The 24,795-nt window shown below is 41.8% G+C and overlaps 2 protein-coding genes across 7 annotated transcripts in view; one reads left to right on the top strand and one right to left on the bottom strand.

The window, feature by feature from the left end:
• The first annotated feature begins 9,329 nt into the window (after nucleotides 1–9,329).
• LOC138197899 (uncharacterized) lies at nucleotides 9,330–15,795 on the top strand. 5 transcript variants are annotated; one of them, XM_069148916.1, is made up of 15 exons: nucleotides 9,330–9,447; nucleotides 9,619–9,734; nucleotides 9,891–10,019; nucleotides 10,132–10,177; nucleotides 10,302–10,355; nucleotides 10,496–10,586; nucleotides 10,704–10,811; nucleotides 11,090–11,149; nucleotides 11,800–11,856; nucleotides 11,954–12,010; nucleotides 13,143–13,220; nucleotides 13,517–13,594; nucleotides 13,904–13,981; nucleotides 14,273–14,368; nucleotides 14,451–15,795. In XM_069148916.1, coding segments are annotated over exons 1-15 (1,113 nt in total). In that variant the 5' UTR covers nucleotides 9,330–9,383; the 3' UTR covers nucleotides 14,452–15,795. The 5 variants fall into 5 exon arrangements, 4 of the variants coding, with proteins under 4 accessions (XP_069005017.1, XP_069005018.1, XP_069005014.1 ...); XM_069148917.1 differs by having other exon boundaries at nucleotides 9,634–9,734; nucleotides 10,701–10,811; nucleotides 14,451–15,794; XM_069148913.1 differs by having other exon boundaries at nucleotides 10,701–10,811; nucleotides 14,451–15,794.
• A 5,368-nt stretch (nucleotides 15,796–21,163) lies between these two features.
• adgrl1a (adhesion G protein-coupled receptor L1a) overlaps nucleotides 21,164–24,795 on the bottom strand; it is an 88,050-nt gene continuing 84,418 nt past the window's right edge. For both annotated transcript variants that reach the window (XM_069148912.1, XM_069148911.1), the window contains 2 exons: nucleotides 24,042–24,059; nucleotides 21,164–23,948 (listed from right to left, as the gene is read on the bottom strand). In XM_069148912.1, the coding sequence (XP_069005013.1) occupies nucleotides 23,041–23,948; nucleotides 24,042–24,059 (926 nt within the window). In that variant the 3' untranslated portion in view covers nucleotides 21,164–23,040. The remainder of the gene's footprint in view (nucleotides 23,949–24,041; nucleotides 24,060–24,795) is intronic.

Raw genomic sequence — 24,795 nt, 5'->3', positions numbered from 1 at the left:
TTTTTTTTACTTCTTCTGTCCTGTTATTTTTAGGATCAGCAGACTGAAAAGTAATGCCCTATTGTCTCTAATGCCTACCAGAGACACATATACTTAACCTCAATGTCACAATATTTATGACATCTCGGCTGTCTCTGGATACTCACGAGCAGAGTTGGTAAAATAAGCCATTTGGCCATTTGTGAGTTAGTCAGCATACAGCCATTGATTTTGCACACATGGGATACCAGAGGACTATGTGGGGGTAATGAAATATGGGCTGAAACAAAACACAAACACTGAAATGATAAGTGATTTAACTACGTGTTGTGTTTGGAAGCTTCCACTCCAGTGCTCGGATAGTTTCCTTCATCTCAGCTCTCTCTTGCCCTTCACCCCCTTCCTCGCTCTGCCCCTTCTCTGCACTCAGTCCTTTTCAAGTGCAGTGGAGCATGATGGGCTGTTTCAGGGGGTCATGCTACCATGGCGATGCTAAGCCAGATACAGGTTGGAGCGTCTGAGGCATTTTCTTTTCATTTCTTTTTTCTTTCTCTCGCTTTCCAATCTACTTCCAAGCTTATAGGGAGGAGTATAAAAAGCAGCACAGATCAGACACAGAGGGCAAAAGAGAGGAAAAAGAGCAAAGAGGCGGGGGCAGAGCTTTCCTAATGGCTGTGTGCATGACTGTAAGGGATGGGGACGAGCAGAAAGAAGTTATCCAGTAATGACGAGAAAGAGTAATAGAGCAGTTGGCAGAACAGATGGGGTGGTAGATTGGGGAGAGTGAGGGTGAAGGGTGTGGGACGTCAGGGTGGGAAGGAATGCGATCATGGTTTTTAGGCCTGTTTTGTTTCATAATACTGTAACTGAGGAGACACATTTCATTCCTGAGCAACGTGCTTGTGTGATAGGCTCTTGTCTAGCTGTGTCTGCCTCGCTACTTGTTTTGGTCTCATGTTTAGGTGTGTGCGACCGAGCTGAGCGAGAGGAAGGCTCCAGTGCGCTGAGCTTACACACCCTGTCAAACATGACATCTCGTTTACACTGCGACCGGCGTGCTCCTCAATAACCCTTTGGCCCTTATGTAAATGAATTGGAGTCAACAAGCAGAGGCACATTCTCTATGTTCAGATTACTGAAGTCCAGGCGGAAAGGCCTCCATATTTACACTGCCCTGACTGTGCACACAGATGGAACAGTAGTCCAGCACTGTGGTCATTTAGAGCAGGGGGGTATTTGAACACTTATCTCAACAGGTGAAAGCCATTATTAATGTGCACACGCTTCATCCTAAAATAAAATTTCAGCTTTTCTTCCCCCTCTTCCTCATGCTTAACTTTGGGGAACACCTGGATGATAAGATTATGATTTTCTAAAATTGGACTGGTGCAAAAATAGCAGGGCGGATGCTAGCACTGATTCAAATCAACACACGGATAAATGTGCTGCGGAAGGCACGTAGCTCACCTGCGTATCTCTTCATGTGTGAGGAAAGGACGTGTTTTTTTTTTCTGACAGTGATAACATCATTAAGGCATCTGCAGATCATCCAAATTCCATTTACAAAATGTGCCCGTGTTTGAAGCCTCTCTAATGGAGATGAAACACTTCCTCACACAGTCGAAATGTAATTCAACCTATCTTTGTTTATTACCAAGTAAAAGCTGCTCAACACTGTAAATTGATTCAAGTGTGAAGAGGAAAAGAAATTTCCCAGCATATGAATTTTCGTTAAGTAAGAGCTTTTTATTATGGGTCTCCAAGGCATTACAGACTTAGTCTCTGGAACTCTGCTGGCCTCTTATCCAGCTGTAGTCCAATTCTTAATAGAATTAAAAAGGATTAATGGGCTCTTTAGTGTGCTCAAGTTCAGGCCTGTTTCCCCAGCCTCACTGTTATGCATATTTTTAAATCTCCTATAGTAATGACAGTCAGTGAATACACAAGATGCAGCCATTAGGACTGCATGTGTGCATATGAAAAACATTTGTTCGCATGTTCCTGGTTAGATAAATCGTCTTGCTTCCCCTGTCCTCTCTCTCTCCTCTTCAGGGATTAGGATGCGTCAAGCCGTGTTGAGTCACTGAGTGAGCTAAGAAATCACCTCCAAAACTGATCCGCAAAGAGCTGACGGCATGGATTGCTGCGCCACAGTCACTGCCAAATGTGGAAAACCAGCTGCATGTTTTCCTCAACTACACAACAGTAAAATCATGTGCATGCCTAATTTATCAGTCCAGCACACATGTACACACAGATAGTGCACATGCTATCTGATGAGGACAGCATCGCTTAGCAGATCGAGACTCTGTTACGTGCTGCACAATAGAGTACTGCTGGTCAGCTGAGACTCCATATGGAGTATTTTTTTTAACAGCAGAGGTAGAGATTTGAGTCAGTCAGTGCTTAAACATGTATTTGATAAAATGCTGCAATACCTCATTGGAAGAGTATATTTTCTAAATGTCTCCGTTATGTGACTTACATTAGAATAAAAAAAACAAGATACGCACAGTTTCTTGAGTTTCCTGTCAGCTTTTTGAAGAAATTAATAAACATTGGATAGCTCAGAGCTGAACATTTCCTCGGGGGTGACAAATTATTTAAATGATAGCAATGTGTAGCAAGGTTGGTGCTACCGGGGTCTCTCCTGGACACAGATGACACGCTCAGTCGTACGTACGGGTGTAAAATGCCTTTATTTGCCCCGCCCATACACCAATGTCTCCGTGCAACCGCTCCTCCCCAGCCTCCTTCTCCCTGCTCCCTTTGTGGGGGAGAGCTCATCAGTCCCTATTTGGCTCAGCTGTGCTCATTACACCTTCCCGGCACCGTTCCCTGAACCACTCCTCCCACTCTCTACCCCCTGCAGCTGAGCTAACCACACCCTGCCACCACAATATGCTTGTTGAAAAGCAACACTGTCATTTCCTCTTTGTACAGTTCATCATTAGACATGATAAAAACATACCCATAAGCCACTATTTACTATCCTAAAGGTCATATTACATATTATTAGTCATATTTGCGTGATTAAAGAGGTATTAGGAAATTACAAGACAATGGAAAAGGTTATCTGATAAGACCTGGCACCATAATGCGTGGTGTGTTTACCTTTGTGTCAAGCTGAATGTTTTAGGGTAGAGTGACCTCAGTTACCTGCAGCGTCTCTTTTCTGAGGAGGAGGAGGTGTGAGCGAGCCAACGAACCAGCTCTTCGTCTTCCTCTGTGTCACCTGTAAAACAAACCTGAAGTAAACATGTTTAAATAGCCTTTCCAGGCACAATGATAAAACTGACAGATCTGACTCATAAAAAGCAGGTTGGACTTTGACACAACACTCTTTCGATATAAAAATCTTATCTAACAAGACTCGTTGTCAATAGACACTCAACCATTTTGTGTATATTGTGCAGTCTGAAGCATGAGGGATGTTTTGTGTGTGTGTGTGTGTGTGTGTGTGTGTGTTTGTGTTCGTATTGTTCCATAACTCGCAGGCTGCTGAAGGCAGACTGGAATGCAAAAACAAGATCATGGAAATAAAAACAAGAGTCAGGTCCTGTGAGGTGTCAGTGACGACTGCTGTGGATCGGTGGGAGGAGGATCCTGGGTTCCAAGGTCAACAAGCAAAGCCTCCTGCAACACAAACATTCACATGTGGTGTAATATAATAGTGACATGACACTCAGCCCATGTTAATACACACAGGAGAATCATGAAAACATCTCATTCATCACTTAAGCATGCTACAATATATTATGCAAGTGAAGCTCATGAAGTTGAATGAATGCAGCTGACCTCATTGCTTACTCTCAGACGAGCTACAGCTTTCTGTGTGTTCACTTTGTGTTTTTTGCCCATAAGATGACGTGCGAATGTCTTTAAATATGTGTGAGAATGCACACAATCATCTGTGTGTGTATTTAAGAGGTCATTCAAGCCATGAAACGCTCCTTCCCTTATGCAAACCATCATAATGTCACATATACACCACTATATTCTCCATTCATGTGATTCACCCTCTACTGCACTATGGTGTGTATGAGTAACATTGATAAACACAATTCTAGAAGGAGATTCCTGTGTGTGGGAGATTGACTAAACTGTATATATTAAGAGGACAAAAGAGAAAAAAATGATAATTGTGACGCAATATGTAGACAGCACGAGTGAATATTCAAAACCTGAGGTGCTGATGTCACATGACACTGAAGTACATCAGAAAGTAAATTAAATGTGCTTGTTAGAGCTCAGGAAACTGTTAATTACAGTGCAGGTCTCTCGTTCTTTTTTCTCCTGTGTGTGTCTGTGAGAATGTATATCCTTTCATCTATTTTATGTGCATGTAAGTATGATGATAGCTTAGTGCCGATAGTTTAATGAGCATGCACACAACAGACCCCCGACAATATTCCTTTAATTTCTACTGGTGAATGAGGAGAGCTAGTGAGTAATTTGTGTGTGTAATACTGATCCACTAATATCACTTGCCAAGGAAAGCTTGTGTATAATTGGTGGATAGAGGACAGTGAGTACAGTACAGTAAGTAGCAGACATTATATTTAATAACAGTAATGGTGCATTATCAAAATCTGTTACCCATAACTTGTCTTTTCTTCTTTTATTATTTGTCTCTTAGTATCTCTTAAAATAAATGATCGTTTTCCTGCCAGATGGACTACAACCACCTTTACGATGGATTGTTTACAGTTATTTGATGTAATTGTTGAACAATGTCAGTCTGACAGCTACCGCTCTGCTCTTTACCTCTGTCCTGTAATTATGTTTCTCCTTCCGCTTGGTTTTGGTGACGGACAATGACGGCAGTGGAAAAGCAGAGGGAAAGGAAACCTCCTGCAGGAAGATGAGGAGTGACGGCCGAGACAGGAAGGCAATCGCAGGCGAGGAACCACAGAGATGTCTATCTGTCTAGACACGGAACAGCTGGAACTAGCACACTGCAGAAATAAAAAAAAAAAGTGATAAGGTTGGAATTAACTGTTTGACAGTGAAAATCACCTGCTTTCATGGACATCATTGAACTGTTCTGAGTAGTCAGACTTGCATTAAAGACAATGAAATTGGAGAGTGAAAATTGTCTCATATAATAGGTCTTTTTTGCAGCGGATTTTTTTTGGACTTGCAAAAGCAGGAAAATCACTGCTAGAACTAATAACCCTGATGACGGCTGTGCTCAATTTGAATGTCCCACTGTGTTAGCAGGACCCTGGAACTGGAGCACTTAAATGGCACACATCCATTGTTAATGTTACTAATTTCACCTGCTTTCCATGCTATTAAATCTCAAAATGACTGCTGTAAAAAAAAAAAACCCTCTAATGGCGCTTTGGTTTTGATGAGAAACTTTAACTGTGCTTTTCTCGCTGTCTCGCTCTTTTAGCCATTCTCCTCTCCAGTTTTTCAGGTGAGTGCCTCACTGATCCGCAGCACAACCGAACACAAGGCTTTGTTTATTTAACAATAGGGATCAGCCAAGTGTGAACGGCTACACAAGGGCTGCCTTAACAAAACACGACACTGATAGACACACTGATTTAACTGACATTTTACGGCGCTGCAGCAGCTCCCTGTTTACAAATCCCTGTCCCCTGAAACTCCTGTCATGTTACTCATTAGGCCAGACAGTCGTGGATACTGTTGTGAATCACAGGAAACAGCAGGCACAGAGAGCAGCTTACAAACTAAATTAACCAAACTGGTAATTTGATCAGAATCTCTTGCATACTTTCTCATGAGTCCACTTAGTGGGCAGTGCATGCCAGTGCTTGTAAATGTGTGTCTGTGTGTCAGAGTAAGTGGTGGTGTTTATCAATTGAGTTGCATTGTATGTGTGTGTGTGTGTGTGTATGTGTGTGTGTGTGTGTGTGTGTGTGTGTGTGTGTGTGTGTGTGTGTGTGTGTGTGTGTGTGTGTGTGTGTGTGTGTGTGCATGCTGTGAGTGTATGTGTGAGGCTACCAAAATAACAGAGCAGGATATAAAAATCCTGATTGTTTCTGAGAGATTATCCTCCACAATGCAAGTCTTTATCAGAGAGCCTGAATTGCTGTAATAAGACACACTCACCCTGGGTTTGCCCAGTCAAATACTGAGACTTACTCCCCTGACGGATCACAGGCGGGGAAATAAATGAAGAGAGAAGAGAAAAGAAACACAGAGGGAACGAAGAGCAAAGGGAGGAGTGAGAGGTGGAGTGAGAGGGAAACAGAGTGAGGAGAAGAGTGAAATATAGAGAAAAGCTGAAGTTAAACAAGTTTAACTGGAGGCCATGCTTCAAACAGAGAGGTTTGTTTCCTGACAGAGATCCCTCTCAGGAGATTGAGCTGGAAAACAGATTACAGTTATGTCCAAGTTGCGCAACATGTGCCTCAGCACCATGTGCCTCAGCACCATTTGAACAAAAGCTGCAGTGCATCACAGTGCTGGGACATGACTGCTTGGACGTTATAGCCTAATGCAGCCTCACTAAGCCCTCATATCAGAACAGTGATAGATGCACAAGCTGGGATTGGTCTGTTCGCAAACATCTCTCAGATATTTTATCTTTGGCACTGTGGAGGAGAGGTGTTTTTGATTGGATTGTTTTGTTTGCTTCCTTTTATAAGACTTTCTCAGCAGGATCAGGTTGCTGTGCCCAGACTAACTAAGCTCTGCAAAGGGGAGTTGTGGTTTTGGAAGGGGAGAGTTGGCAGAGAATGGAAGGGGCTTTAATATGTGTGTACTGTAGGAGGTGTGGATGGGTTAGCGGGTGTGCATGGCACTGTGTGAGGCCCTGTGATTTCATATATGTGTTTATTCCCATGGCAGCTCCACTCCAAGCACCCATGACAAATATTTGTGCTGACAAATTCACTTTAACTTGTTCTTTATTTTATGCTATGTTCAGTAAGTGCCATGATGTAACCACATCGCATTACTGAATGTTTATGTATTACAGAAAACTGACACATTGTTGTACTATGAGTGAACATAGAATTTTTGGGAACATATTTCTCTGTAAGCAAGTTAGTATGTCAGTGTGCACTGGTATTAGTGTGCTTCCCGTGCAGGCAGACTGTAGATGTCCCTTTGTGATATCTAACCTGTGCCAGTGGGAGTTTCGGGATTCATACTGAGCCAACTGGGCAGACCAAAGTTCTGTAAGAGTCCCAGCACGATTTGCCACTCTCTAAACTCTCCTCTCCTTTGGTCTTGCTCTCAGAATGATGGATTATACTTATTACCATTTTACTTGAAAGCACCCCCACTGATTCAGTGCTTTTCCCCGGCACAGCACTATCACTTCTAATGTTGGGGTTCAGGGAAAATGGTAAATGTCATGTAAATGTCTGTGATGTTGCTTCAGTAATATGTCATGTAAATGTAATAATAATGTAATAAAACTGGAAAACTGGCGTAATCTACGGAGAAAGTCCAAATACTCACTGTCAGGGTGTGAACATGATACTGTTTTCTTAAAAGGAGTCACTCCTGGCCTGTATCTGCTGTTTTGGTTGCGGTCGACTTTCTACTGGGTGTATTTTGAAACCGTTGAGGAGCCATGCAAACTCAAGCCAAGCAGGGTACTGGGCAGCCAGCACTATTGTTTCAGACCTACTCAGGAGTCTTGGGATGTAGGTTTGCCTCAGCTTTGACTCCACAACTCACACACCTCAAACGGTGCACCCTGTTTTGTTCTAAACTGCAGTTCATAATGAACTGTACAAACTTAATGGGGGTTCAGTTATCCTTGTCTGTCGTTTGCTCAAAGAGAAAATCCTCCAAAACACCAGAGCCAAAACTATGCTTCCCTCCTCCACATGGATAGAGAACAAGGGTGTGAGCGGGTGGCAGAGAGTCGGGAAAAGAGCTGTTCATCTCTCATTGCTGCTCTTATGAACACAACAAGAAGGGAAGAGCTGTGACAGATGCGGAGACGACTCAAGAGCAGCAGAATTGTAATCATTTATCCTAAAAGTCCTGCTTGGACTTTTTGTAATTCACTGATTCAGACTTCAGAACTAGATGTAGTGGGAGCCATGGGACATGCATGTTCCTTGCTTTGAGCGTGGCAGGATATCCAAGCCTCCCACTGTCACTTGATATCTATGGAAAATGGATCAGATGATTGGACAAGTCCACAGCTTCCCCCCTGGAGAGCTGAGACAAGTCCATTTACTCTCTCATTCATGGTTGTTGTGATGCTGTCATCTTTATTCATTATGGATCCAGCCAAGAGATGATGAAGTGATCAAGAATGATGCAATGTTAACATAATTAGTCACAATAAATTGACTAATAAGTAAATCTTATTGTCTTCAATGTCACATTATCTATTCCCACATTTAAGGAGGAAACTTGACAGTATTGTTTTGGACGAACATCTTTACTCGAATACATTATTGCCATAAGAGACAGGGGAGGGTACAGGAGAGGCTGGGAGGAACAGTGAGATGGAAGAAATTGACTTAGTGAAAGAGATAGCCCACACTGAGTGACACAGAAGATGGTCTGTGTTTTCTCGATGGACCAGAGAAGATGTCGTGTAAATGAAGCGTGGTGCACCACGGCGGCCTCTGCTTTATCTTTGCACTGTGTGTCTGTGTGTGTGTGTGTGTATTTGTGTGAAAAGGAAATGACAGGGGCCTCTTTGAGTACTCAGAGACCTCTGTTCTCTCATGGTTACAATATGTTGGGATGATTGCCATCCTCTGTCCACAAAGTGTCTCCAAAGATCACAGGAAGATATCCAAAACACAAATTTTAACTTTGATTAATTCAAATCCGTCCAGCTGTGTGGTGAAAACATCCTGCGGCAAATACAGACTCCATACTGGCTCTCTTCGAATAAGCTTTAGTAAGATAGACTATTTGTTGTCTTCTCTTTGTTTTGAGTTTATCAAGAATGAAAATAAACCCCCTGTGGTGATTTAGTGTCTCTTCACAGCAATCATTTGCTCATTGTCTACTTGTGACCCACAGGACAACGGCCTCCCCTTGTGTTTGTTGTGCAGACTACAGGCCAAAAGGACAAACTTAAACCAATAAATAAAAACTCATGAGTTTAGTGCAACATCCTGGCAGTCCCAAAGTGTTGCCGGTGAATGTGCTGTAGGTGAGAGAATGGACAGGGTGCCACATTGTAAGCTGAAGTCCTAATGCTTTTGTTGGGGAGAATACAATTTTTTTTTTTCTTGTTTACTAATATGATATTTGACCAAAATAAAAACATGAAAAAAATATCTGTGATAAATAAATGCGAGGCACACAGGAAGCCCAACTAAACAGACATTGTCATATTACAACATGGGCAGGATATGAGCTCAGTCCACCTCGTGCCTCTGCTACTTCCTCATACCGAACCAGTTTATTCCAGTTAACAAGCAGTCGAGCTTTAATTCCACAAAATGACTCTTTCAAAGCGTCTGATTACTTTTGCAACTCTATCAACATGCATCGTACAGTCACTGGGTATGTATTTGAGCATTGTGAATATGTATTTCTCCCCTCTTTTACATGTTTTTTTTTTCTGAGTTATTCACCGAGTCTTACTTCCTGTAATAGTCGATTTGTACTTTCAATTGTTTCTGTTGTTGCTGGATTTTTGTGATCTAAAAATTTCAACAAAACAAAATGTTTTAGGTGCTTTTCTCACAGGATGCCTTCAGAGAAACGTTTCCTGCAATGACTTCAAGGTCATCAATGGATACAAGTTCCCACATAGTTGTTCTGAGAAGATTGACATCTCTAATAAGACGGTATTTTGATTTGCTTTTTGACTTTGTAGCAGTTCATATTTTGTTTGATGAAACGATTTTGACAAAATCTTTGTAAACTTATGTGTTTGAGGAAAGAGAAAGGGAAAGTAAGAGAGAGTGAACGTATGATCTCACTCCTTCCTTATTTTTCAACAGTCTACAATTGCGCATGGTGTGCTCAACAAACCGCCTTACCAGAAGTTGCCTGCAGTGATTGACATGGACAACAGTTCGGTTACTCTGAGAGACTGCACAGATTTCTCAGTAAAATGTGAAAATTCCCTGGTAGGTTTTCCTCTATATACTCATGAATTTAATCTATTAAAATCGTATCATTTGCTTTTATTGTAAATATGAAATATTCACATTAAATCATCTCTTTTTTTTTTTTTTTTAGGGAAAGGACCTTATAGATGAGTGGTGTGAGGATTTTAAAACTACCGGTATGGCAATGAGATGTATTTTAAATGATTTAACTGTATATTGAATCATATCTTGCATTACTGATCATGATTATATTAAGTGTACATAATATATAAAATTATCTCACCTCTTGATCTTAAACAGAAGAAACACAGAATCCTCATGCCGTTGATTTACCAACACGATGTAGCCTCATCTGTGAGTACAAAGTTCATTCTGAGGGACACTGTGCACTTATTTAAGTGTCTCGCAACATTTTTGTTGTTAATACAATCAGTTAATTTGAATGACAATAACTCAAATGGATATCTGATGTTTGCATTTTGTCTGTCATACAGGCAGTGGATCACTTGGTGTGATTGTGATGATTGTGATTGTGATTGTCATTGCAATGCTTTGGAGTTACATATCTTGGAAAAAAAAGATGAAGTGAGTTCTGTTGTTTATAATACAATCAACCGTTAATTTAATTGCATATACTTACACATTGTGTTACATGGATTCAGAGATGTGAGTTTGTTTGTTGTTTCTTCTCTCTGCCAGGAGGCAGGGCAGGACAGCCACAGTGTCTGGGTATTTTACATACCTACTGACTTGCCTTTGTCTCAGCAAGAGGACTTCCCAGCCAGAGTGCAGAGAGGAAGAAGAAATTAGGTCAGTCTTACTTTTAACATTCTGTATGCTTCAGCAGAACCTGTTCATATGTGCACACATACCTGTAAATGCACTTCTGACATGAATTTACAGGTAGTGAAATCCTCTCTACATTAACAATAGTTAATGCTCAATAGTAAAACAATTCTGTTGAATATGTTCTTTAGCTGAACTGCTGCAGAGTGAATAAGATTGATAATAAAAGTAAATGCTAACTCATTTCAGCTGAATGTGTGATGGTGTTGGTGAATCAAATTTTGTTTGAATGTCCCTTTCAGAGACCAGGCAGCCATGGAGGTCATTGGTGTTTTGTATACTCAGCACAACGGTGATATCAGGTGAGCTAACAATCACAAACTACTTTCAGCAGAGCTCAATAAAGTTAAATGCATCCATGAGTTCTATTAAACTTATATATATTTCCTTTGTTATTACTGGAATGTAAAACCGTCTGACGGGGATCTATGTGAAAGTGGTGAAAATGGTGCTGCGCATGATAACACACTTCGAAATGGGTGTCTTCATCGGTGACGCCACCACTTTAACAATATAACATCTTTATCATTCTGACCGCCTTTAGCCTGTTTGTCAGGACCTACAAAGTGTGTGTGTGTGTGTGTGTGTGTGTGTGTGTGTGTGTGTGTGTGTGTGTGTGTGTGTGTGTGTGTGTGTGTGTGTGTGTGTGTGTGTGTTTTTCATTAACAATATAAAGTCTAGACTCTAATCTGCTAAAAGCTACCTTTGTCTCCATAGTATTGATTCAAATGCTGATGGGAAGACTCCTCAATCCCTTTGTCTGGACCGCAACTTGAGCAAAGGGAGAATCCAGCCAACTAAAAAGTGAAAATGAGAATTGATTACTTTTTCTTGCGCCTGTAGCCTATTTTCCTTTGAAGATTTAGGTCAAGTGCCCCCTTTACCTGGGCAGGTAGTGAATGACATTTCTTTGGAGATGCTGTGCCATTTCTTATCTGTGTTTGTTTTGCAGTGGACACGTAAGAGCCCCTAATGTCAACGGAGCCTCCCATCACAGAGCCATGAGCAGGTAAACCTTTGGTATCGGATGGACTTATCATTCATTCTTGTTTTTTTCCCTTCCGTCAACACAATTATCTTATGGCAATTGTAAACATCTGCAACAGGAACATGAGGGATGATCCAGGAGGAGTGAAGAGCAATAAAAGAAAAGACATTTTTGAGTATGTTAATAATTTAGATAATTATTATCCTTGTAATTGAACTGAATGGATTTTCGAATGTTTACTTTTTTGCATTACATAATACGATGACTCTTACGATGAGGTGAGGTTTGTCCTACTGAAGATAATTCTGAATTGTTTTTTTATGCCATCAGCCTCAAAGAATTTGCATATATTAGGGAGCAAAAAATAATAATTCTTAAATAAATAAATCAATACTCTTTATGTGTAGATACTATATATTCAGCATATAAAAATAGAGCAATTTCTAGATTACCCCAAGTATCTTTTTCTGCATTATGTTCTGTAACAAAAAGTTTTCATATTGGCCAACGTATACGCCAATACCAATATATCTTTAATTGGGCAATATTGGCTGATGAAATCAGGCGGCTGATATCGGTTGGGCTCTAATAAAGTATTTGTTATTTTATCATTACATGCGTATTAGTGTATTACATATAATTACTTTTACAGCATCCCACTGATTATATCAGCTATGTTGTAAGATGGAAAAATGAGTGCAGAAGCCATATTATCATCCCGCTGTCTTTTAGATGACTGTAAATTGATGTCAAATCAAATTCAATTTAATTTAAATATGTCAAAGGTACACCAAAACAGAATGGATCAGTCATAAAATCAAACACAAAATAAAACTATGCAGAGAAAATAAAACAGAAGGCGCAACAATTATGCATGCAGGGTGATCTTGTAAAATCAACCTAAAGTACTCACCCTGAGGTTTTCCACGATCAGGGAAACGGACAGTGGATCAGCTGTTGGTGATCACGATGCTGGTGACAATGAGACCAAAAAGCTGCTGTCAAATCAACGACGAGACTCCTTCTTGCTATATGTCACTGCACACACATAAAATAAATAAGTGTCTGTAGATTCATGTCAAATAAAAATGTAGTTTAAATTTTGTTTGTCAAAGGTACAAAAAAAATACAATGGAACAGTCAAAATAAAACATCAAATAAAACTGGACAGAGAAAGAACAACTAGAGAGAATGCCCAACTATGCATGCAGGTTGATCGTCTTGTAAAATGACCTCAAGTATTCACCCTGATGTTTTTCTGTGCCTTTTGATAACTGATGATGGTTGTAAATATTTTCCATGATCAGGGAAACGGACGGTGGATCGTCTGTTTGTGATCACAATGCTGGAGACCATGAGACTGAAGAGCTGCTGTCGACTCAAGGGTAAGAGTCCCTTATACTCTGTCACTGGGCAACCAATAAAATGAATTGAGTTAAAATGAAGAATGAAGTGTAAAGAAAAGCCATGTTATCATCCTGCTTTTATATCAACGTAGATTGATATAAAATCAAATTTAGTTAAATTTTCATTTGTGAAAGGTACAAAAAATACAACGGAGCAGTAAAAAAAATTTAACAAAAAAAAAAAAAAATTGGGCAGAATGCACAGCAATCATGCATGCACGGGATCTTCTTGCGAAATGACCTGAAGTACTCACCCTGACGCTTTCCACAATCAGGGAAATGGACAGTGGACGGGCTGTTGGTCATAATGAAGCTAAGGACCCTGAGACCAAAGAGCTGCTGTCGAATCAACGGTGAGACTCCCTCTTCCTCTGTCACTGCACACACATAAAATGAATTGGTTAAAGTGTTAAGAAAAGCCATGTAATCATCCTGTTCTTAGATGAATGTAGATTCATGTCATATCAAATTCAGTTTAATTTTCATTTGTCAAGGCATAGGAGGTGCAGAAAATACACAGAAACAGTGAACAAATATAACATGAACTAAAACTAGACACAGCAAATCAAATAAAACTAGAGAATGCACAATCATGCACCACTACATGGTGATCTTCTAGTAAAATGAGCTGAAGTATTCACCTTGAGGTTTTCCATAAACAGGAAAATGGACAGTGGACAGGCAGCTGGTGACCACGATGCTGGAGACCCTGAGACCACAGAGCTGCTGCCGAATCAGCGGTGAGACAGCCTCCTGTTCTGTCACTGCACACACATAACTGTGACCAAAGAGAAAACTGTCACTTTGTAATTTCCAGTTTCTCCCATACCTTGCTTAATTTGGCCTCTTGGCTGCTGTTTGGACAGCTGTCAGGAGTAACTTTATAAACTGCTCTTTACACCCACATCCCAAATCTGAAGGGCCAGTCTGAACTTCAGAACTCGTCTGACATTTGCTCAGAGGTATAAACCAAGCCTCGCTGATACTGTGCAGAGCTTCATGTCTCTATTCCTTATTGTTTCTGTCTCCAGAGCTGCCTTCCAGCATTTTGAGAAGACAGGTGAAGCAGGCTTGGTGGACAAGCACGGCTTCAACCCGGACGACGTCAGCAGTGCTCTGCTGCACTAGTAAGTAGGAGGATTTCCAACATTTTGTGTTGTTTACATGCGTTTTTGAGACTGAGCAATTTTTTATTTTTTTTTGTTCCAGGGGACTGGCGTGAAGTCAATGCACATCATGAAGACCTGGTAGTAACAGTATACATCAATAATGATGACACTGTTATTACCCTAGTATTGTTATTATTATTATTATTATTATTCATACCGTTGTCTCACAGTATGTGGTACATTTACTGGCATCTCCCTTTGGATCAAGCACAGCATTTTTGTTTAACTGATGATTTTCAATCCACAATGCTTTTCTCTCTTCATGAGTACAAATTTACAACATTCATCTTTAACAAGCCCATCGTGCAGATGTTTACATGATCACAACATTCTTAACTCATTCAGCTTGTATGTTATTCTTTTTACATGTACATGCATTATACATACAGTACATGAAATGTACTGTACAAGGCAGTATACTGTCTGTTATCATCACATTATCTTGCAGTATAGCTTGATGGATGAAATGAAGACAGTGGTCTCATTTCACAATGTACACGAATCCCATTATGGGAGGTTTGTTGCTGATAATATTAATTGCTTGGCTTGACCCAAGGACGGGTGTGCCGAAGACATGTCAGAAAATGTACCACCTACACTGCTGTGAGATAAACATAAATATAATATCGTTATATATTCCTGAACTACAGAGTTATTTGATATATACTATACACGTCCCACGTTTGCTTCTTCTGATTTTAAATGTTTTGCTTTTATTTTTTTTCTGATTAATCATAATACAAAGAAGGTTGCTGTTCCTCCATTAATTAGGATGATTGAATGGTCATTATCACCTCATATTATAGCCACATTTTTTTTTTCAAATTACCTGAATGATAGCCCTCATGCATGTTATTTAGTATTAGTTATACAGCTTGCATTTTACACATTTTTTTAATTTACAAATGTTATTTTGATCGTGTAAGTTTTGGTTTTTCTTTTTTTAATCAGTGCAATGATTATAATGATTAATATCAATCACTGTAAATCACAACAAATATGTTAAATATATACATAAAAAAAAATGACTCCACGGATTTCATGTCCCCCTCTTTTTTAGCTTGGTTTTCTTAACTATTAAGGTCAACACAAGGGGGCAGTAAAGACTCACGAGTCCTCCAACAGTGAGGAACATGGGTAGCCCAATTACACCTCTTATTACATTTGTTGAGTAATGCAAATATGATTAATGCGTATTTATTCCAGATTGCAATATAGACATACAAAATATCCTTTCTGACATATTGGATTGCTCTGATCAATCACTGTGGGCGGGACTTAAATATGCCTCTGTTTGATTAAACAGAGGCCCCTTTTACAGTACTGTTGATTGACTATTGTGTTGTTCTTCTATGCAATCAGTGTGAGTTTGTATTTTCCACTATTTTCCAGTCAATCCATAAAAGGACATGAATTACATTACACATCGCTTGGTAATTCAAGTGTTATATACAGTGTATGTTACGGCACTTAAAAGATTAGTCGCCCCTGTGGCTTGATGTATGATGGTAATTACAGTAACACACAAACACAGAGGGGTTCAGGCTGAGCTCAATACATCTCTTTTCTCTATCTCTTTGGATCTGCTGACACCTGCTGTGAGTCTTGGTTTGTCAATGTCCGACTCTATTTTAAGCTTCTCTAAATGTGCAATGACCTTGAAGAAGCCCCTTTTTACCTCTCAGATAGACTGAGTGCTGGGACGTGAATGTGGCCGAGGTTACAGGGCTTTGCTGCTCATGTTTGATATGTTAGTGTGTGAACGCGTTACCGTGGCTCCGGCGAAAAGAGGGTGATTGAATGGTCAAGGCGTCAGAGCTTCACCTCTCAGGGAGTCTCACAGAAAGGACATGAGCACGGCAGGGAGTCTTACATGTCCAGTATGACGTGAGAACACGGGTTTATGTGCAAGGCAAAGTTGCAGTAAGGCTGTAATTACAGATAAATACTCCAATAATTGGACATCGGTTGATTAGTTACAATTCACACTTCACTGTGAACAAGATTATAAGCAGTCAGGAAACAAAACTCAGCGGGAGCTGAGCACTGATCACACATCGGGGATAAGAGGGCTTAAGGGAAGCTGCAGTAGATGGGCCGCAATAACCCAGACACTTACGTGTGTCATCCTTAACTGATCTAGCTGATCACAGTGTTTATGCTTACTCTGGAGTGTGCTAAAGGTAGCCTGTTGTGTGCTGCTGTGCCTTACAAGACAGCTGCAAGCAAACAGTGTTGCATCGAGAAGTCAGTAATCTATACTCACACCGCAGTTATTAAAAGATTACATCAGGGATCACACCACACCGTATGATTAATTAACCTTGACTGATGCTTTGTAAAGCAGAATCCAACAGAGCAAGTATGCCCACCGGTCTGCATGTACACATATATATGAGATGGTTGAAAGCACCATTGTAGCTGGGCTCACTAATACTGACTCAGGGTTACTGTAGTGAAATAAAGCCTCGCTCTCTCTCCAGATTAGTACAATACCAGTCCTCTCAGCCGTCCCGCTGGATTCAGAAAGCATTTATTAGACCAATCCAAAACACCACGGGTCTGGGTTTTGTCTCCCAAATTGACAGCTTGCTTTTCTCTCTGCATCTCTTTGATCACGCTACAAATTATGCTTTATACACAGACCCGTGCTTGACAAAATCCCGGCCACTGGGTCAAATCTACATATGCATACTGTGTGGTTCAAAGGGGAGCTGACTCAGAAAGGGGCTGGGTTGTTTGGCTTCAGTCCCCTGCTTTCCATGGTACTCAAATGAACAGCACAATACTGTTGTGACCTGCAGGATAGACCATGAATAAAACATAACCCCTGTATTAGCACTTAAAGACATGTTTTCATTTCCAGTTTGAATAGGCAGGTAGGTATATTGAAGTTTATATGCATATGAAATAGCAGAAGATTAATCATTTCTGTGTGCTGTTACCCCTTTATCACATTAGCACATACGCAAATACACAAGCAATTTTGCTGTACATCAGTGCGCAACCACATACACACACACACACACACACACACACACCACAATTCGGCCGCTTCAGGACGCTCCCAGAGAAACCCTCAAGCACGAAAAGTGTATATTTTCAATAGTTTTTTATTAATATGTGCTGATACAAGGTCGCTCTGACCTGCAATGATGGAAACACTCACTGAAAATCATCCCCTTTGGCCCACACAGCTGTCAAAGCAATGACTGAGAAAAAAATAATTCAAATAAGACAAATGAACATCATTACTGAAAGAAAACAGAAACTGAACCAAAGTGTTATATTCACCTCAGTTTACAAATGTCTCGGCGGTACATGATAAAATATCCATCTCATGGAAAAATCACAGAAATGGTGCTATACGTAGAACCTCATATGGCACAAATTCAGTGCTCATTCTTTCTACCAATGCATACAGCCTACTACGTAAAACCACTGGCCACCAATAATTCATTTCCATAAACCTCAGCATTTCAGGGATGTCGAATACTGATCAGGTTCTACTGTACTGAGCTAGTTATTACAGCCCTTGGCTGATCCCATTCATGCCTGTTGTAGCCAGCTTCTACCGCTAAAGACGGACACAGATCGTGTGGGGCTGCATTTCCTGGCCTGTCACATGGACGATCATGGATAGAGATCACTACAGTCATAGACAGGGAGATGCAGGCACAGTTCAGCTCCTCACAGGCAGTGCACCCAGTAGAAGAAAAACATCAAATAAAATCACACCAATTGATTCAGCCTGCTCCTGCTGTATGGAACTAAAAGTACTTTACCTGTTTAAAGGTGTGTATGGTATACATGTCTGTATTAAAAGTTATGCTTGTTTTGGTCTTTGGACCTCGGATCTCTGTAAAAATACGCCTCACAACTTTAGCATTCGAAGATCATACTACACAAAAGGCCTTGTGTCGTTGGCCACAGCCTGTGCATCAAAGATGGCCACTCTCCTGAAATGCTGGCACAGCTCCATATTCAACACAAAAGACAAAGAGCAAAATCTTTATCACTGTGTTTACGCCATACCCCTAAATATTCTTGGTAACTACCTCAAAAGTACTGTATCATGTAGTCACATTACAAGAAATCACTAACAAAATAGTACTATTTTATCACTGTTTATATCTGCTTTTTTAAAATCTCTTTAGGAAAATGCTGTTGCATTTGCAGGCACTCGAAAAATCGTGCTTTAATTGGCTGATGCGGCAGTGGATTCATTTTCACATTTTTTCCAAGGAAGTATCCATTAGACCAAACAACAATCCCATCATCTTTCTTCCTCTGCAGGCCGATTTTGTTTTATGAGTGAACTTGAGATCTGACATGCCGGCTTGATCAATTCAAACTATAGAGCGATAAGCCCTGGTCTGCAAACCATCAACAGAAAGCCATCTGAAAAAAAGTAGCACATCCTAATCTCTGTATCCCCGGATACAATCCTGCACAGCCTCACTGCAAACCTTCGCCAGCCACGCTCCCCCTCACTCTGCCGACGGCTCTCCGTATTTGCGACATCTATAACACCTCTGCTGATGTGGTCCCTGCTCTCTCCTCTCAGGCCAGTCTTTGCAGCCATAATGACTATCTGTTCGTGTGCTGCTGTTGAACTCACACACCAGTTTCCTGCTTCTTCCAAACCGCCCTCCTGGTGTGATGTGATCCACACAAAAGTGTGTGTGTGTGTGTGTGTGTGTGTGTGTGTGTGTGTGTGTGTGTGTGTGTGTGTGTGTGTGTGTGCGTGTGTGAGAAAGGGTCAACTGCAAGTGAACAGACAGCAGGCCTGCTGGGACCACAGTCTAATGATAGACTGAGCGATGCCACAGCTCACTCTCCAATGACGCCAAGCTGCAGGGGTGAAACAGCACTGTGTCAAAGGTTGGGCATCCAACCTTTTAAACAACTTCCCATATAAGTACTGAAGCACACATGCCAGGCCTGCTACTGGCATGGAGAGGGAGTTGAGTTAAACATTTGCAAACAGAGACAGAAGACAAGAGAATGAAAGAGAGTGAGGGTGAGTTCACTGCAGTAAATTAGTACCCACGGTATTATTATTGTAATCAGAGGTTTGGAGGGCTTTGAATGAAACTCCCATTGTGTGCGCCTCCGTCCGACAGCGTGGGCCACAGACTTTCTACTGTATAATCACTATCATTTACCACAGTGCAGCCCTCCTCTGTTTATTGAGATATTAATCTGGGATAAACAAAGCTTATGACAAAGCAAATTAACACTCTCAAAGAAGTGTTGCGCTAATGGAGTCCATTGAGATTGATATTAAAATGTGGGTGAGTTGGGGGATAGAAAAAAAGAAAAGGAGCTGGGAGGTGCTGGAAAAAAACAGAGAAGCAGGCCAGAGGTGACGCACATTCCTCCTCTCATGGGTAGTGTCTGTCTAAACAGTATTTCTCCTCGGGGCGAGTCCCAGCTGAGTACGAGAGATCAGCATCAGCAAGTTATGTCAAATGCAATGAGGGAAAGATGGAGTTAATGATGATGGTGATGAGAACAATGAGGATAATGATGGCCGTCTTGAGTTTCCCATTAACACTTCCACCCTGGAGTGAATTGTTTTATCTTCAGTCCTGCTTGTTAAAATACATTCAGTTGTCCTCAGTTGACCAGCGAGTGTTGCCTCGGTACACTGACCCACCACTGAGCCATAAGATCTGCGCTTCACTTGTCCAGAATTGCAGCATGGCAGAATACACGTGCATATTGTCTTTTCATTTGTAAACACAGACAGTTCCCAAGTTCAGACGCCATCACGTCATGTACCATCAAACCAGTATTGCAAATGTTCCCCCTATGGCTCAAGCAATGATACCAGGTCCTCCTTTCTGAGCCTCATCGCGCTCCACAGCCCGTACAGTGTTCCTTACACCAGTGATTAGAATAACAAGAAGAAATGGTGGCAAATCCTTGTAATCCCTCTCCGTTATCTGTCTTTAACCCTCTCTTTCAGCCCCAGGAGCCACAGCTAAAAGCTGTCCTTTGGGTTCTCTTAGAAGTGGGACACTCAGGCCCGAGCCAAATGTCACACTGCAGTGGCTGCATCTATTTTCTGCTCACGTTGTGTCCACATATCACACTTTTTCACTTGCTGCAGGTTTAGCAGCAGATAGTGGAGATAGTTTAAAAAAAAAAAAAAAAACAATGCCATGAATAAATCAATGCAAATAAATATAACAAGCAAATATATAAAAACTGATAAATAAACCTTAACAAATACCGATAAATAAAGCATAAAAGAAGGCAAACTCTTTTTTTTTAAAGGTCAAACAGATTTCATCTGCATGAAGGAAGCCTCATGACTCTTTCTTGACAGCTAATTTCGCTTGCATAAGGTGGCATATTGGAAACATGTTCCTCCCGATCGGTCAACCCTGCTTGTCATTTTCCTGGTATCGTGTTACCTCGCGTCTCTTGAGGCAATCTGATTTCTCCTGTCCTCCTTGTACCTGAACATCACGGCAAGAGCAACTTCCATTTGAGGCGGAAAAGTATTGACAGCTCTCTGAGATGAGTATCCCTCCCCGTCTGATGTGCATTCAAGTCATGTCACAAAAATAGCCTTTGAAATGTGTGTGCACACAAAAGTGTGGTGCATGGATCGCACGCGTACGCACTCAAACCAAACACGAAGCACACACAACCAGTCGCTCAGATGCATTCATACTTTACACACATGCACACAAACACATGCACACAGGAAAATAATGAATTGTCACATTAGGCTCTAGATTAATGCTGAAACTATCTTTAAGAAACAGCAAAATGCAATATTCTCTGATAGCAAAACAAATGTCATTATCATACATGCTAAAACCCATGTTGTTAAAAGTATGTAATCTGGTTATATCTTCCAAATAATACAAGAACAAACCAAATCACTTTATGGATGCTGTCATTCACCCACAATGCTTTTTCGTGCTTGTGAGGCACAGAATGACATTTGACAACATCTATCTCGCTTGCCCCGCACCTCCCACTCCCATTGCCTTTGCTAATTCCACCCTGGGAATGTCAAAGGTCAAACCACATCATGTAATGGATTATATCACATAAAAATTGTGCCAGGATTTTTTTTTTGTTTTTTTTTTTGTTCCATTTTTCCTTTGTATAAATAAAACCTACTGCACATCTCAATCTCTCTGCCTTTCTCTCTCCTTTGGATCTCTGAGGAATTTCACTGAATGACACACAACTGGGGCGCAGAGGAGCGAGAGAGTGAGAGATCAAGCAACGGGGGAGAGAGAGATAGAGTGTATCATTCAGGTCACAAACTCCAAAACATTTTATTCTTTTCTTTTGTCAGTTTGTTGCAGTACAAGAAATCATTTTTCATAGTATTTATTACTTTTTGTTGCTTTTGATCATCTGGTGTCTATTTACATAGTAGGAATAAAGTATTCATGTGTGGTTCCTATGTACACGGTTATACCAAGTGGTCGGCCGGTGCGTTTGTGACGTGTACAGTCTTGCTTGTCACAACAGCACACAGAAATGAAGTCCACTTCAACTGGCTAGGCTCTAACAGCAAAGTACAAGGGTAGAGGGCGACACCAATCCATACGTGCAGCCCCTACAGGATGTAGACCCAGTCAACAAATGAAATACTCTCTTCAAAACAATAGCAAGGCAGTCATTTAACTTTTCAAATGCCTAAAGCAAACAACCAGAGAGAACAGTGGAGAGGATTGGCCAGTCTTAAGGGTGCAGGCTCTCCCGCTCTTGAGGGGTGGTGCAGCGCCTCCTCAGTCTCTGTCTCCACCTCTACTCCACTTCTGTACAGAGTCGTCAATTCACAGCGAGAGAAAATGAAGGCAACTACACTGAATCAGCTCCCACTGCCTGTTTGGAACAAAAGCTCTTGCTCCCTTTTACTTAGATGGAGTACTGTTTACACTTTTGATGTGCGGTAATGAGCACTTCTAGATGTGTGAGTGTGAGTGTGTGCGTGCGTGTGTGCGTGCGTGTGTGTGTGTGTGTTTGCCTTGTGAATGTTCTAGTTTTCTGTTCTGGCTCAATAAAAGATATTTTTGGCAACAATGAAGAGCTTTCTGAGACATTTTTTAGGTTATAATAGTGTACTATATTCCCTGTCTCCACAGCTAACTACTCCTATCAAAGGATGACTCGAAAAAGACCTATGGATGGTAAGAAAGGGAAACGAGATAAAATATAAAATGATGTTCCCATCTCCCGAGGCAGGTCTGAAGACAAATGACATAAAAAATGTTTTTAACAAAGTTTTAAAGTTTTGAAATATCCGAAGGTAAAGGGGGGTGGATTGGTACATTCAGAGTGCTGGACTTGGCCTTAGGGTACCAAAGGAACTGGGGACGACTGGGGTTATACAGAGCCGATGAACACTCTGTGGAAAAACACCCATCACTCATCTCCATAAGACGGGGGAGGATTGAAGATGAAGGCTGCTTCTGCAGAGTCAGCCACGACTCCCCCAGAAGGTCATTCTGTTTGCTCACATGTTAAATAAAGTCAAGAGAAAGAAAGGCAACCAAACAAGCAGAAAGTGGAGAGACACGAGAATGAGACGGGCTAGGAGGAGGAGGCTCTGGCCATCACATTAGTCCCCAACTTCCTCCTTCAGGCTCCAGTCACAGGCTTGTGACCAGCTGCATCTGTCCATCTCCTTCATTGTGGACAGGCTCCTGAGCCTGATGTCCCTCCCCACTCGGTCTCCGGGGTGGGGCCTGGTAGAAGGTCTGCATGGGGGCCCCACGAGAGCCGAGGGCGGGCCTCCCGGAGCTGTAGTACAGCTCCTCGGGGGGCTGAGCTGAACGGGGCACCACCTCCAGGGGCTCAGGACTGCTGTCAGGGTAGGGTGAGTCTCGCAGGTTGGTGATGCTGGTGTACAGGGAGTCACGGGCAGGGGAATCTGGCACTCTGTTGTTTCCCTGCCCGCCACCACTCTGGCCACTGTGGCTCTCTGTGAGATCGGCCGTGTAGCTCTCCGACTCCTCCGGATCGCTCTGGTAGAGGACTGACTGGGCACGCTGCAACAGAAGGGGCTCCTCCAGAGCTTTATAAAGCAGCTCTACATCCTGCGGTGTGCGCTGCCGCCCCTCTCTCAGATAGTCCTCGTCTTCATCCATGCTTACAGACGGCTCAGGCCCGGCCACCGTTGTCCCCCGACCGACCCCACCGTGAGGACGTCCCCTGGCCAAGCTGCCATATACTCTGTCCCCTACATCACCTTGGCCTCCCCCACTTCCTCCTCCAACGCCACCTCTCAGGTTGTTGTGCACGAGCTCAGAGATGATCATTTTCTCAAAGGCTGCGGCATCGGAGAGGTTTCGTCGGACGCCTCCGCCTCCCAGGGTCTCTGAGCTGCGGGGATTGAAGATGGGCGGGGGAGAGTCTCCACCCTCGCCACCTAAGAAGTCACAGCTGCCCCCGCCTCCACCTGCTGGGCCACTGCGCAGGGAGTAGCTGTTGTTGAAGTTACCATTCAAGGGCAGGGTTTCCATTCCACAGGGGTCACGGGCCTTAGATAATGTACTCTCTGGATCCAAACACAGACAAGAGGGTTTCGCCATAATTATCATACAGTGAGATTCAAATGTCAGGATGAGAAGAAAATGTTAATTACACTTACTTGGGTCACGGAAGGTTCCTGTGCATCCCAGAGAAAGTCATGTGGAGTGAATAAAATGAAACTCAGTACTAAGTAAGTAAGTGCTTTTTACTGATGCAACAATTACGGTTAACCATAATGTAAAAGATATTCTTGTCCATCCCCACCTTTTCACCTCTCTCTTTCTCTCATACAACTCTCATCACATGCCCAGACACATGCATTGTCACATTCATTCTGATTTATGCAGACTTAGTCCAGGTGATTTGACACCATATTCCTCTAACATTTACAGTACTTCTTAGTTCCAGAAAAATTGTGTGGATATACTGTATATTTACTAGTCAATGATACCTGGATACATACATAATTCATACAAAACTTTGTACAGCAGTAGTAATGTTTATTTTATGAATTCCCTGCCACACACCAAATATGTTGTGTTTTTTTCCCCCTCCAAATTACCATCACAGCAAAGTGAAAAAAAAAAAATCTACAGCCGCCTAAAAAGCGAGAAGCGTGTTCATTTTTAAAATTTTATGTGGAGTATGACTTTAATCAACGTTCTTCTTCGATGGTGGTGTGGGAAATTAGACATTCTAATGAAGTGCTCTACCACTCTCTTCTAAAAATGACTTGGCTGCCAGGCCTGTGGCCATCAGGCTTGACGTATTGTGCAGAGAGGCTTTAAAATATTTAACAGAAACGCCGCCTTCAATTTCAGTCCTCAGACACTAAGCCTGGTACTCTGCGGGTGCACACTCAGCCAGCCACT

Source organism: Embiotoca jacksoni, unplaced genomic scaffold (genome assembly GCF_022577435.1).
Source record: "Embiotoca jacksoni isolate LCO1_2020_lvr unplaced genomic scaffold, fEmbJac1.0.p SCAF_15, whole genome shotgun sequence".
NCBI lineage: Eukaryota > Metazoa > Chordata > Actinopteri > Embiotocidae > Embiotoca > Embiotoca jacksoni.
Note: the sequence above shows the minus strand (reverse complement) of the source record. Positions and strands in the feature narration are given on the sequence as shown.